Source organism: Orbicella franksi, chromosome 5, assembly GCF_964199315.1.
Source record: "Orbicella franksi chromosome 5, jaOrbFran1.1, whole genome shotgun sequence".
NCBI classification, from domain to species: Eukaryota; Metazoa; Cnidaria; class Anthozoa; order Scleractinia; family Merulinidae; genus Orbicella; species Orbicella franksi.
This window is the reverse complement of record NC_138149.1, coordinates 11205445-11216414: the sequence shown is the minus strand read 5'-3', so window position 1 is coordinate 11216414 and position 10970 is coordinate 11205445. Positions and strand designations below refer to the sequence as shown.

At 38.2% G+C, this 10970-nt stretch overlaps 2 protein-coding genes across 2 annotated transcripts in view; both read left to right on the top strand.

Annotated features, from left to right (window-relative positions):
* The window catches only part of LOC145488723 (putative gamma-butyrobetaine dioxygenase), a 156854-nt gene that overhangs the window by 111559 nt on the left and 34325 nt on the right, over window positions 1-10970 (top strand). The gene's annotated exons all lie outside the window — the stretch shown is intronic.
* LOC145486760 (melanocortin receptor 4-like) lies at window positions 9543-10578 on the top strand. The gene has a single exon (XM_081465469.1). The coding sequence runs from the start codon at window positions 9543-9545 to the stop codon at window positions 10476-10478; it is 936 nt and encodes a 311-aa protein (XP_081321595.1). The 3' UTR covers window positions 10479-10578.

Sequence of the window (10970 nt, the reverse complement as noted above, 5' to 3'; positions counted from 1 at the left end):
AGAGGTGTATACGCCCGAAACTTCTTGTAGGGAATGGAACCTCTGTTTATATAAAGAATATGTGAATAAAACAGCTCTGCAATCGCAAGGTTTGAGATTTTGCTACGGCTTTCCGGCGAAAACTTCGAGAAAAGGGCCCCTGGCCAAAAACAAAACGTGATTTTAGACCTTTATTTAACAAAAGATTGATACTTCTCGCCTCTAATACGTGACCTCAGCCAACCAGAAAGGGCACCCATTTGAGTAAGGTTTGGGAAAACGTTTCAAATTATTTACCTTGCGACACTCCAAGCTACTCAAGTGTCGCGAGTACTTTGAAATGCCACAAAAGAGCAATACACGATAACCCTTTTCAGAAGTGTATCCGGCAAGCTTGAAGTGTTTTAAGGTAAGAATTAGAAAAGAACTGAACCGACAAACAAGGTTCGAGTTTCTTGGAAAACAAAGCTGTTTCCCTTGGGACCAGTATTTAATCTTCTACTCTCTGTGTTGCTTTCAGTCTACAGTATAAGCTGACATTTCGTTTCCCCTGTCAATGCCTAGTTTTACGTTCTATCCGGAGTACGTGAGGTGATGTTGGCACTTCTACAAAGAAACCATTTTTAATTTTAAAATTAATATGCAGATGGATGCAGCCGCCCTTGAACCAAGAACATCTCTTTTTATTGAAGCAACTGAGATACTGTTTTAAACGAATTTAAATTTGGTTTTTAAAGCAATCTTTTTATGTCAAGCAATATATATATATGATCTCGAAATTTTGTTTCCGAAGAAAAATGGTCGTTTTCAGAAAATGTATTCATTTTTTCACTCTGAGAGAAGGTCATACTTTTAGAATACCCGCGGTCCCTGGTATTGACAATTTGTTTGTTCGAGGGCTACGAGGTCAATACAGAAAAGGCTAGGGGCCGTTAAATTTTGCTCATATATTTTATAACTGAAAACTTATACCGGAAGATTATAAAATACTCGGCCGACATGAAAATACCTCTCTGTTAATTTAAGCTACCCACCAACCTCTTCCCCCGGTGTTATATGCCTCCTAAAACGTGTATGCCTTCCAAAACGACAACAGGTTTAGCACAATTATTTGCAGTAAGCCGTTATAGCCCTGATCTATTTCCCACTATACATGGTTACGCAAGGTCTTTGCTATTATTAGTTACTTATTTATGTCAAATTTAAATAACAAAAATACGCAATAAAACCCGCGCACCTGCGAACGTGATATTGAGAACAAAAACAAATTTTCCTAGAATGCTCTTCAGTTATTGCGTCCAACTACAAAACTGCTAAACTCCCGGACCAATTTTGGCTAGTACTTAGAAAATTGCTTGCCCTAAATGCCGTCACAATAGTCCCACACAAGCGTGTACTTTTTATTGTTTTTTATAATATAGATAGGACCCTGCGCGCGCTCTGACTGGCCAAAAACCCATGTTTTATCAGAGAACAAAACATAGAAAAAGCCTGTTTTATTGTTTTGCGCGTGTAAAATCTACATCATAAAGTAAAGGAAGAAACCTAAGTCGTGTATTACACTGTGATAAAACACTCCGGACATTTGAGAACACTCGAGAAATGTAGCAAACGCTCGCCTGCGGCTCGTGTTTTCTACATTTCCCTTGCGTTCTCAAATGCCCGTCGTGTAATACATGGCTCAGGCTTCTTTATTTGTTAAATATATCATGAGGTGTAATCTTATGATAATCATGACAACAACAATTCAGTTAACGATGAAGTGTCAGCATTGTTAATGGACAAACTAACTGAGTTCCTTGCCTTCGAAATTGATATTTTTGCCCTTTAAACATAGTCTTTTGATACATAGATTTTCAGAAGTCAATCTCAAAACGATATAAAACATGCGCCTGAGTTTGTAATTTTAACAAGTACCGTTTAAGCAGTCGATCTCAACATACAACATGTCTGTCAGTCTGTTGGTTTATTCATTTATGTATTTATTTATTTATTTATTTATTTATTCATTCATTCATTTCCGTTTATTGTAACAAAAATGCAGCGCTTTCAGATGAGTCTCGAAACATAGAGCATGTTTAATTTCAAAGTAGCTATACTAGTATTTTTTTTCTGAAAGGCTTTTTAAGGTTCTATTCAAAAAGGTATTAGTTTCTGTTTCTGAAAAATCAAACAAGCAAAATATGTTTACGATAAAACGAACCACAGACGCAGCCGTCCAAGTCAATCTCGTTTCCAGAGTCTTCGTTCCCCTTGACCAGCGGTCGGAAAACAAGAGCTCTTGGAGCAACCATTTCAGGCGTGCGCAATAGATTCAGACTGCGCAGTGAAACCGGATGGGCAGAATTCGGTTATTTCAAAATGGTTGCTCCCAGAGTTCTCGTTTTCCGACCGCTGGTCAAGGGGAAGAAAGACTCTGGGAACGGGATTGTGTCTAAGTAGGAACGAAAAATATCTGAATATGTTTCTAACTTAGAACTATGAAGTAAGATTTGTGGTCTTCGAAAGGATCTATAAAAGGTACACAGACTACAACGAACTTTTAATCATCACTTAGCTAACGGCACGCATGCTATATCGTTTAACTTGTCTAATAATATACATGAAAAAATTACTCGATTCTGATTGGCTGAGAACAGTGCAGTTCAAGTGTGACACAGTGCAAAAAGTGTAATACCAGAGCAAATTGCAATCATAATTCCGGATTATGACTGGCTAAAAGACAATAGGAAATTTTCTAAGCTAATGATATCACGTGAAATGATGACGAAAATTTTTTGCGGAAACTTTAAAAAAAGTTTTCTCTCACGAGAAAAAATGGCTTCAAGAAAGATCGTCCGGCATTTCCTCCACGCGAAGTTTTTCATGTTTATATTACTAATAAGTAATCATACGGTTTTTCTCGCTCAATTTGGAATTAATTTGCACTTGTGAGGTTTTCAAAAAGCTGAATCATGCAAATTAAATCCAAATTGAACTCGAAACCGTATGGTTACCTATACATAATGCTAAGACAGCTACTGCTCTCCAGTATTGTGTCAGGTTGCCCAAACAAGTCGTTGGTACCCATTTATACACCTGGATGGATAGAACATTGTGAGAGTAAAGTGTCTTGCCCAAGAGCACAACACAGTGACCTCGGGAAGGGCTCGAGCTTGGACTGCTTGATCCAGAGTAGGCCACCACTTCTCCCAAACGCGAGGGAAGGTGTACTTCATTCTTTGATACGACACCGAACGACACCGAGCAAATATGGAATGTTTCATTCGATGTAATGGTATTCATGAATGTGCTTGTTGAATTGTTAGGATTTCTCTAATCGCACCATGTCAAAGGCGACCGTTCTTATCCTCAACGTGTTCCTTTTCCTTGCGGTTTTCCCTCGTGATGGCTAGTTCAACGAAACGCACCAAAAAATACATCGTAAAGTGTTTGAACCCGTCAACGTAAGAGATGGTTGATTCAATGTAATATATTAACATCCCGTGGATCAGCTTCATTTTCTGCAGCATTTGTCTAGCTACTTTAGGATATTGCTACTGATGGATGGATTATGTCCGGTTCAGACGCCGTAATTGACATGAACCGAATCGAATGCTATTGAGGGAGAACAAAGGATTTTTCTCATTTGCATTCGATTCGGCTCATGTGAAGTGCGGCGTCTGAACTTCGCCTAAAACTCCGTTGATGGATAATCTCATATTTGCTAGGCTGCCTCAAGAAATTGCGCAATTTATTAGGCGACGATCGTCATAAAGGCATGATTATATATAAACCATTGCCTCTATTTGGCGCAAAAGTATTCTCGGATATTTAACAATTAGACCCGTGGCCCTTGAGGGCGAAGGGTCTGATTGTTTTAGTATCATCCAACTAGTCGGACAGAAAAGGTAATAATAAAGTTAGCAAAAGTAAGTTGAAGAAATATTTATTTGGGAATAAAACGAAAGAAAGCGTCACGCTCGATGGCGCCAATTTCGCTACTCGATGACTATTACTAGTAGTCCCCTAGTAGCGTAGCCAATCAAAATGCAGGATTTGCATTAGTCCACTAGTTGGGTGATACTAATTATCCTTAGACATCATCTGTTCCGAGAAGCGAACAGTTTTCCGAGAATGTAGCTCGAGGAAAACTGTGAGCTTTGAGGAACAGATAATGTCCAAGGACAAATATCCGAGCATATTTTTTCGCAAAATGGAGGCTATTGTGTCTATTATCCTTCAAATATTTTTCGCAACACGCACGGTTTTGAAAATTGGGGAATATTACTGGGATATTTCCCAGTTTTAGCTGGGTAATATTCAGTCACGTAACGCGTTTAATCCAATCACGCGCGAGCGAAAATGTTTGATGGCTTATAAAAACAGCCATACATCTATAACAACGCCACTTACATTAATCCTAAAACTCGTACTTCGTTGGAGAAGCTCCCCATGGCAAAAAAGATAGATGCCGAGCCTCTTTTCATAAGATTATTACTGTTACTAGTAAAGCTGACAGTTCATTACCATGGTAGGTATGTCTGACCGTTGATCTAAAGTTTGTCATAGAAATTTGATGGGAATTATTTTTATGTAGACGTCCTCCAAGGACTTTTACCGGAAGTGGGCTGAAAGTTTCTGCAAAGCCAAAAAGCCTCAACCTTGGTATTTTTTTCTTAAAATTACTACATTAGGGGATAACCTTTACAGGGATGCTAAACATGTTTGATGAATTATTTAGGTATTCTAAATAATAGGCCTGAAAAATAGGTCATTTCCGATTCCTCTTGATTTGCTTATAAGAGGCCTACAGTACAGACAAGAGAAATATTCTTGCGGGCCAATATCTCTGCCTATAAACGCTTAAGCATTGGGCTTTGGGTGAACGACTTCGGTTTTGTTTGAAATGTTTTCTTACTCTGTGAGGGAGTTGTTGAAAAGTGTCCAAAATTTGTCGAACATTAACATTACAGGACCTCCATGTGGCTGATATTCAGAACTCGGGCAGAAAACGATCTATGGAGCTAAAACTTCGGCATTTTAAATAAGTCTGCATAAAAACTTTGTAGGTGGATTTTTAGGAAAATCGGCCGACCCTCAGTTCCAAGTCTGCCCCGGTCTCTCAGGCCGAAGCTCTTCAAATGGTTGGAATAGTGTCCCATTTTTGAACACATCAACCACAAAACGTTTCAATACAGCCTTAGATAAAAAATAAGTATATAAATAAATAAATAAATAAATAAATAAATTTATTAAATCCATTTTGAAATCACTGGTTATCCTTACAATCTGATTGGCTCTCATTGATGCAATTTATTCACGAATCGCACTATTTTTTGTTCTAAATCGCATCTTTTTCTCAGCTAATGAGAATGGAACAGTAAAACAAAACAACCAATCAGATTTCAAGATTAGTTTAAAGTAATTAATAAAATTTCAGGAATGTGGAGAATTTTGCAACTACTATTGCCAAAACTTTGTTATTGTTGGTTTTTTTTCCAAAAAAAAATCGCCGAATTTAATTAATTACAGTTTCTGAATGACGATTATGAGCTTCTTAAGGATGAAGACCTACTTTAATGGAAGTTTCCAACTTTCAGTGTCCATTTTGACGAATATTTTGGCGATTTTTCTTTAACATCTGCTCACGATCCAAATGATACCGAGTCCAGTAAAACATAAACAAACGAAAACCACACAACAACAAATTCAGAGCCATCTCAAGAGGGTAGATTTTTCCAGGTTTCCGGTAGTTTCAAACGAAGCAACAAAAGAGCTCAACTCTGTCGCTGTGAATAAACATGGTCAAATTACGCCCCGCTCCACAAAACAGTGAATGAATGAACGTCTTACAAAGCTGGTGCTAGTCCCGCCATCTTGGAAATATCTTGAAACAAATGGCACCGCAAGAACTTGACAAAGTCCTGAGTATTGAATCCTTCGCTGAGGTCACAAAAAGAAACGGAGATGATAACGAGCTGAACTCCCTTAAAATCATGCCATTAAACGGTATGAAAGAAAAAAAACGTACCATCCACTGGGCATCGTGACGTGCACTCGAGGGAGTTTCACAACTCAAAAGAAATCCATCCCAGAATTACGCAGGATGAACCTTCAAATTCCTTCTCCAAAGACAATGAAAAGTCTCAGCCTCAACCACAGAAGAAAGAATGGCCTTCCATCATTGATTCAGGCGACGAGAATTGAACTTTTATATCTGAAGTAGACTATTTTGACTATTTTCGTTCGGACTTCAAAACTGCTTGTTTCTTTGTCATGCTCGGATGAGTTTTCGTCACGTGACATCGTTTTGCATACTAAATGAGACGTAAAGGCGTTTCCGGTTCCGCTTTTTCTTTTTTTTTTTTTTTTGAGAAACCGGCTACTAGAACTATGACTAACAATACACCAAAAATCTAAAATTTAAGGCGATAAAATTGTGCCATTTCAAAATGAATCTAATAAAGTGGCAATTAAACTTCGTGTCGTGCAATTTTGGTCTGAAATCATATTATAACATAACTAAAGCAAAGCGCGCGCTCTGATTGGTTAATTTAGCGTCTACTATTTGCCCATGGGTGTACGCTGCAGACGTGTGTGCTAATGTTTACAAAGCAAATCTTTTGACAGACATTGTTTTCAAAGTAATGACCGACGTCCTTCTGCCAGAAATGCGAAACTGTCTTCACAGTTGTCTGAAGATGAAACTTTATCCAGTTACTGGTGTGCAGTCGGTTGTAATAAATGAATTTTCGCGCGCTTGTTTATGGTAAACGCCATAGCGTGCACTATTGAGTTATGGATGCACTTGGGAGGTTTGCTAAGCACTCAAGAAGCTAGAGTCGCACTCGGCTATCGCCTCGTGCGACTCTTAGGCTTCTTTCGTGCTTAACAACCTCCCGCGTGCATCCAAAACTCAATAGTGCACGCTATGGCGTTTACCATTTGTTAACTTGATTTGAAATCGAACTCGCGCTGCGCGCTCGTTCGATTTTAGAATCACGCGTATGATTTCAGACCAAATTGCACTCAACTCAGTTTAATTACCATTATGAATAAATAAATAAATGAAAACAGAACAGGCGGCCATACAAAATATAGACAAATATAAAATTCCGTATAATAATACCCGGTCAGAGCCAGGTTCGATAGAGATATCCATGTGGCCTATATTTCCGCAAGCTTTGGCCAGCTTACAACTCACCTACTTACAAACTAACAGTTATACGAAAAAGTCTTTTGATCTTCAAAAGTGAAATGCGACAAAATTATTGAAAAAATTCCGATTCGTCTTCAAGCCCTCTGCTGGCCCGGCTTGTTAATCTTATTTAGATCAGCCCCAGTAGTATGGCTGCTCTTATTCTTCTTGTTGTTCCTGCTACGTACTATTGTCATCGTAGTTTAAAATATATATATAGATTAGCTCTGTATCACCGCTAGAACGTCATTAGACTTGTAATATACCGTAAATGAAGTATATATGCATTTCTCCAAAGTAAAGGGTATAAAATCTGCAAACATGGTTTTCCTGTATTCTATTTCGACAAAAACAGGGCTTTTTTGTTAAAGAGGCAATGTTATGAATTAGTATGTACGGGCAATTCGGTCGAAACTTGAAAAGTTCACGCGGAAAATTGAATTAGGCAAAACAAAATATATAAAAATGTTTATTTTGCAGTTGTTTTGGGCAAGTTTAGTGACCGGCTGTCAGCCTTGGATATCGTGCTTCCACGCAGTGATCACCTAGTCTTGGCCAGTTGAGGTACTCAGTGCATCTTGACCACCTTATCATAATTATCTTAGGAATCTGTATTCACCTAGTTTTTGACTGGCGTCGCCTTGAACGTAGAATGTTTCATGCAGCACTTCCACTTTGATAACATAACACTGCCACTCTTTTTCAGTTGATACCCACAAGAATGGCATTCGACAAAATGCCCAATCATTAGTGTGCAAGTTGCAGTCAGGTTACCATAGCAACGATGTAAGAGTTAAGGGTTTATAACTCAAAAACGACTCCGGTAACCCCCATTTTCAATACCAAATTGAAATCAGCATGTTAAGATTCAACTGATTGCAATGTTTAAAAGCTAATTGCTAGAGCAGATTTCGCGCTTCCTTAGAGTTGCAAAAATTTGAGGTGGCTCTGAAACCTCTCCTTCAAAAAGTTGTATTTTAACCCACTACTAAGTAAACGAAAAATATATATGACTCGTCTATTTTTTAGTTTTAAGCCCGTAAAGTTAATGTTTCGCTCAGCGCTGCGTGCAAACTTCTAATAGTGCTTTTGGTTCACTTTGCCGCAGGCTATGCTCTGTGAACACTCTAATTAAGAATGGTCTCATAAGTAGAGTTATGAAGCTCACCATGGTTGCCAAACTCCGCACACGTAAGTGGGAGGAATATTCTCACTTAAGTTCCATCTTGACACTGATATTTGCATATATATTTTCCTACCAAAGACAAAATAAGAGATAGGTGAAAATGACCCCACTAATGCCGAGTTAATGTGTCACGAATGAAAAAAAATTTCTCTATCTCTGTTGAAAAAAAAAATGAAAACTTACGAGGTTTCGGTTCCATTGTGCGGCGTAATACGTGAAATAACGATCAAGAAATGCGTCGATTTTAAATTCGAAAATCTTTTCAAACTGAACACATCTTTTTTCTTCGATGATCTAATGGTGAAACGTTTAGCTGGCGTAAGAACACATTCAGTATTAACACATTCACATCTTCAAGCCGTCAATTTAAATACTCCAAAACAGGCTGTTCAAACATGCATCGAAATCAGTTTAATTTGGAAATGACGTGTCTCAGTGATACCGCAAATTGGGTTTCTGTGAAAAAGAAAAGACAAACGGTAAAATTTTGTTTCAGCATTGGTTGAAAGGTTTACTAATTGGAGTCAAAACGGCGACATCAAATGCTATGTAATAGGAAGTCTACAAAAAATGATTACTTTTAATATTTTTTTACTGACGACTAACTATCCAGCTCCGCTCTATAAGCTTGAATGGGATTATTTTCAAGAAACTAACCTTTCGAATATTCATAGATAAAAATTTCTTAAATTTTCTCTTACTAACATTGTAGAGACTATGAATCAGTCAGATTTCCGGAGATGAAGATTTTGGGATAATTATGGTTGTTAGCCACTTAAATATTGGACGGGTATAAAACAAGACAACGCAAGGAGAAGATCGAGCATGTCAGGGGAGGAAACTGCAATGGAAAACTTAATTCACTTGAGCAGGAGCAGATAATGAAGGAGACGAAAAAAGTGAAGATAACAACTGATAAATTGTCTACCACTATTTTCAAAAAAAATATGATCTCCCAGGAAAAGAAGTGTTAAATAATAAATTTGAAAAAAATAGTCAAACCAACGTGATCAATATATGATAAACAGCTTATCTATGCAACAACTTATTAATGACTCGGTCATTGGCAGGTGGTTAATGGGTATGACGAAAATGGAATAGATTACTGGTAAAATTTACTTTCCCCGCCAATTGAAGATCTTAGCTAATAGCCTGAACTAAACTCGCTTACGACGACAATTTGAAATCATCCGAATCATGGTTGTTCAGCTCTGCAATCTTAAATTGAAGGAATATATAACACTTGCACATTTTAACGGAACATTAATGTTAGTCTCTAGTATTTTAAATTTAACATTTTCTGTCGGGGCAACTCTTGGAAATCTCCTTGTTATTCGAGCACTGTGGAAAGCGTCATCCATATCCGCTACTTTGAAGAGCTTGTTTCTGAGCCTAGCTGTTTCTGATCTTGCTGTAGCACTGATTCCGCAGTTGGTCCTTGGTGCGAACATCGCGGTGATTTTACGGATGGTAGCGAGTGGAAACTACAACTTTGACATCTTCTGTCCCACATTTTTGACTATTTATCTTTTCTTTATATTATTTCTAGTTACAGCATCGTACTTAACCGTGACTGCAATTGCTGTTGATAGATTCCTCGCCATCTCTCTCCATTTGCGGTATCAAGAACTCGTCACTTCAAAGCGTGTTAACATTACCCTAACGTGTTTGTGGCTAACAAGTGCCATCGCTGCCTCTATATTCCTTTCAATTCCTGAACCGCATAATCTCACGGTGGTTGCGGTCATCGAATTTTATGGACTTTTCGTGACAACCGTGGTATATGTTCACATCTACAGAGTTGTCAGACATCATCAGAACCAAATACTAACCCAATGTCAGCTGTACAATGATCAAGCAATGGAGGTGTTCAGAGCCAAGAAATCAGCGATGAACTCAATGTTTGTTTATGTTCTTGTCATTGCTTGTTATGTTCCAAACTCGTGTACTACAATCTTGCTGATAACTGACAAATCTAAATTGTCCTTTATGGTGGCTAATCACGTGTCAGTCTTTTTCATTCTGCTCAATTCGTCGTTAAATCCTCTTCTTTACTGCTGGCGATATCGCGAAATTCGACAAAACGTGAAAAGAACTGTAAAGAAAATACCTTGTATCACCGATTCTGGTTGATTTAGCGTATCACTGACAAATGTGGCTGTTAACCAATGAATTGACAAAATGTTGTCAATTATTGAAGACCATAATTTGACATAGCATTTATTCAGCTTCCACAGAGAGTGCATTAGTGAATCCGAAGGACCATGGAGTGGTGTCTTTGGGTGTCACATTAGGGGACAGCGTCTGTTGTGGCCGTGAAGGCTGATCCGTGAGTTGGAGTCGCTACCACAGTGAATACGAATACGAAAGACGAAGACGAATACCAAAGCCGTCTGTCAACTTGGAGCTTGGCCTTAGCTTCTGCTTGTATTATTGTATTATGTAATATAGCGCTACGTTAATGCGCCTGCTGCGATAATTCTTTGTTTCAATCACTCTTATCATATAAAGAGGCCTGTATCCTAGTATATTTCACTCTTGTATGTTTTTATCTTTTGTATGAGCCCATGAGGCAATTTGAAAGAGGCATATCAGTCTGCGATACTAGTTCTAAGGATCATGGCT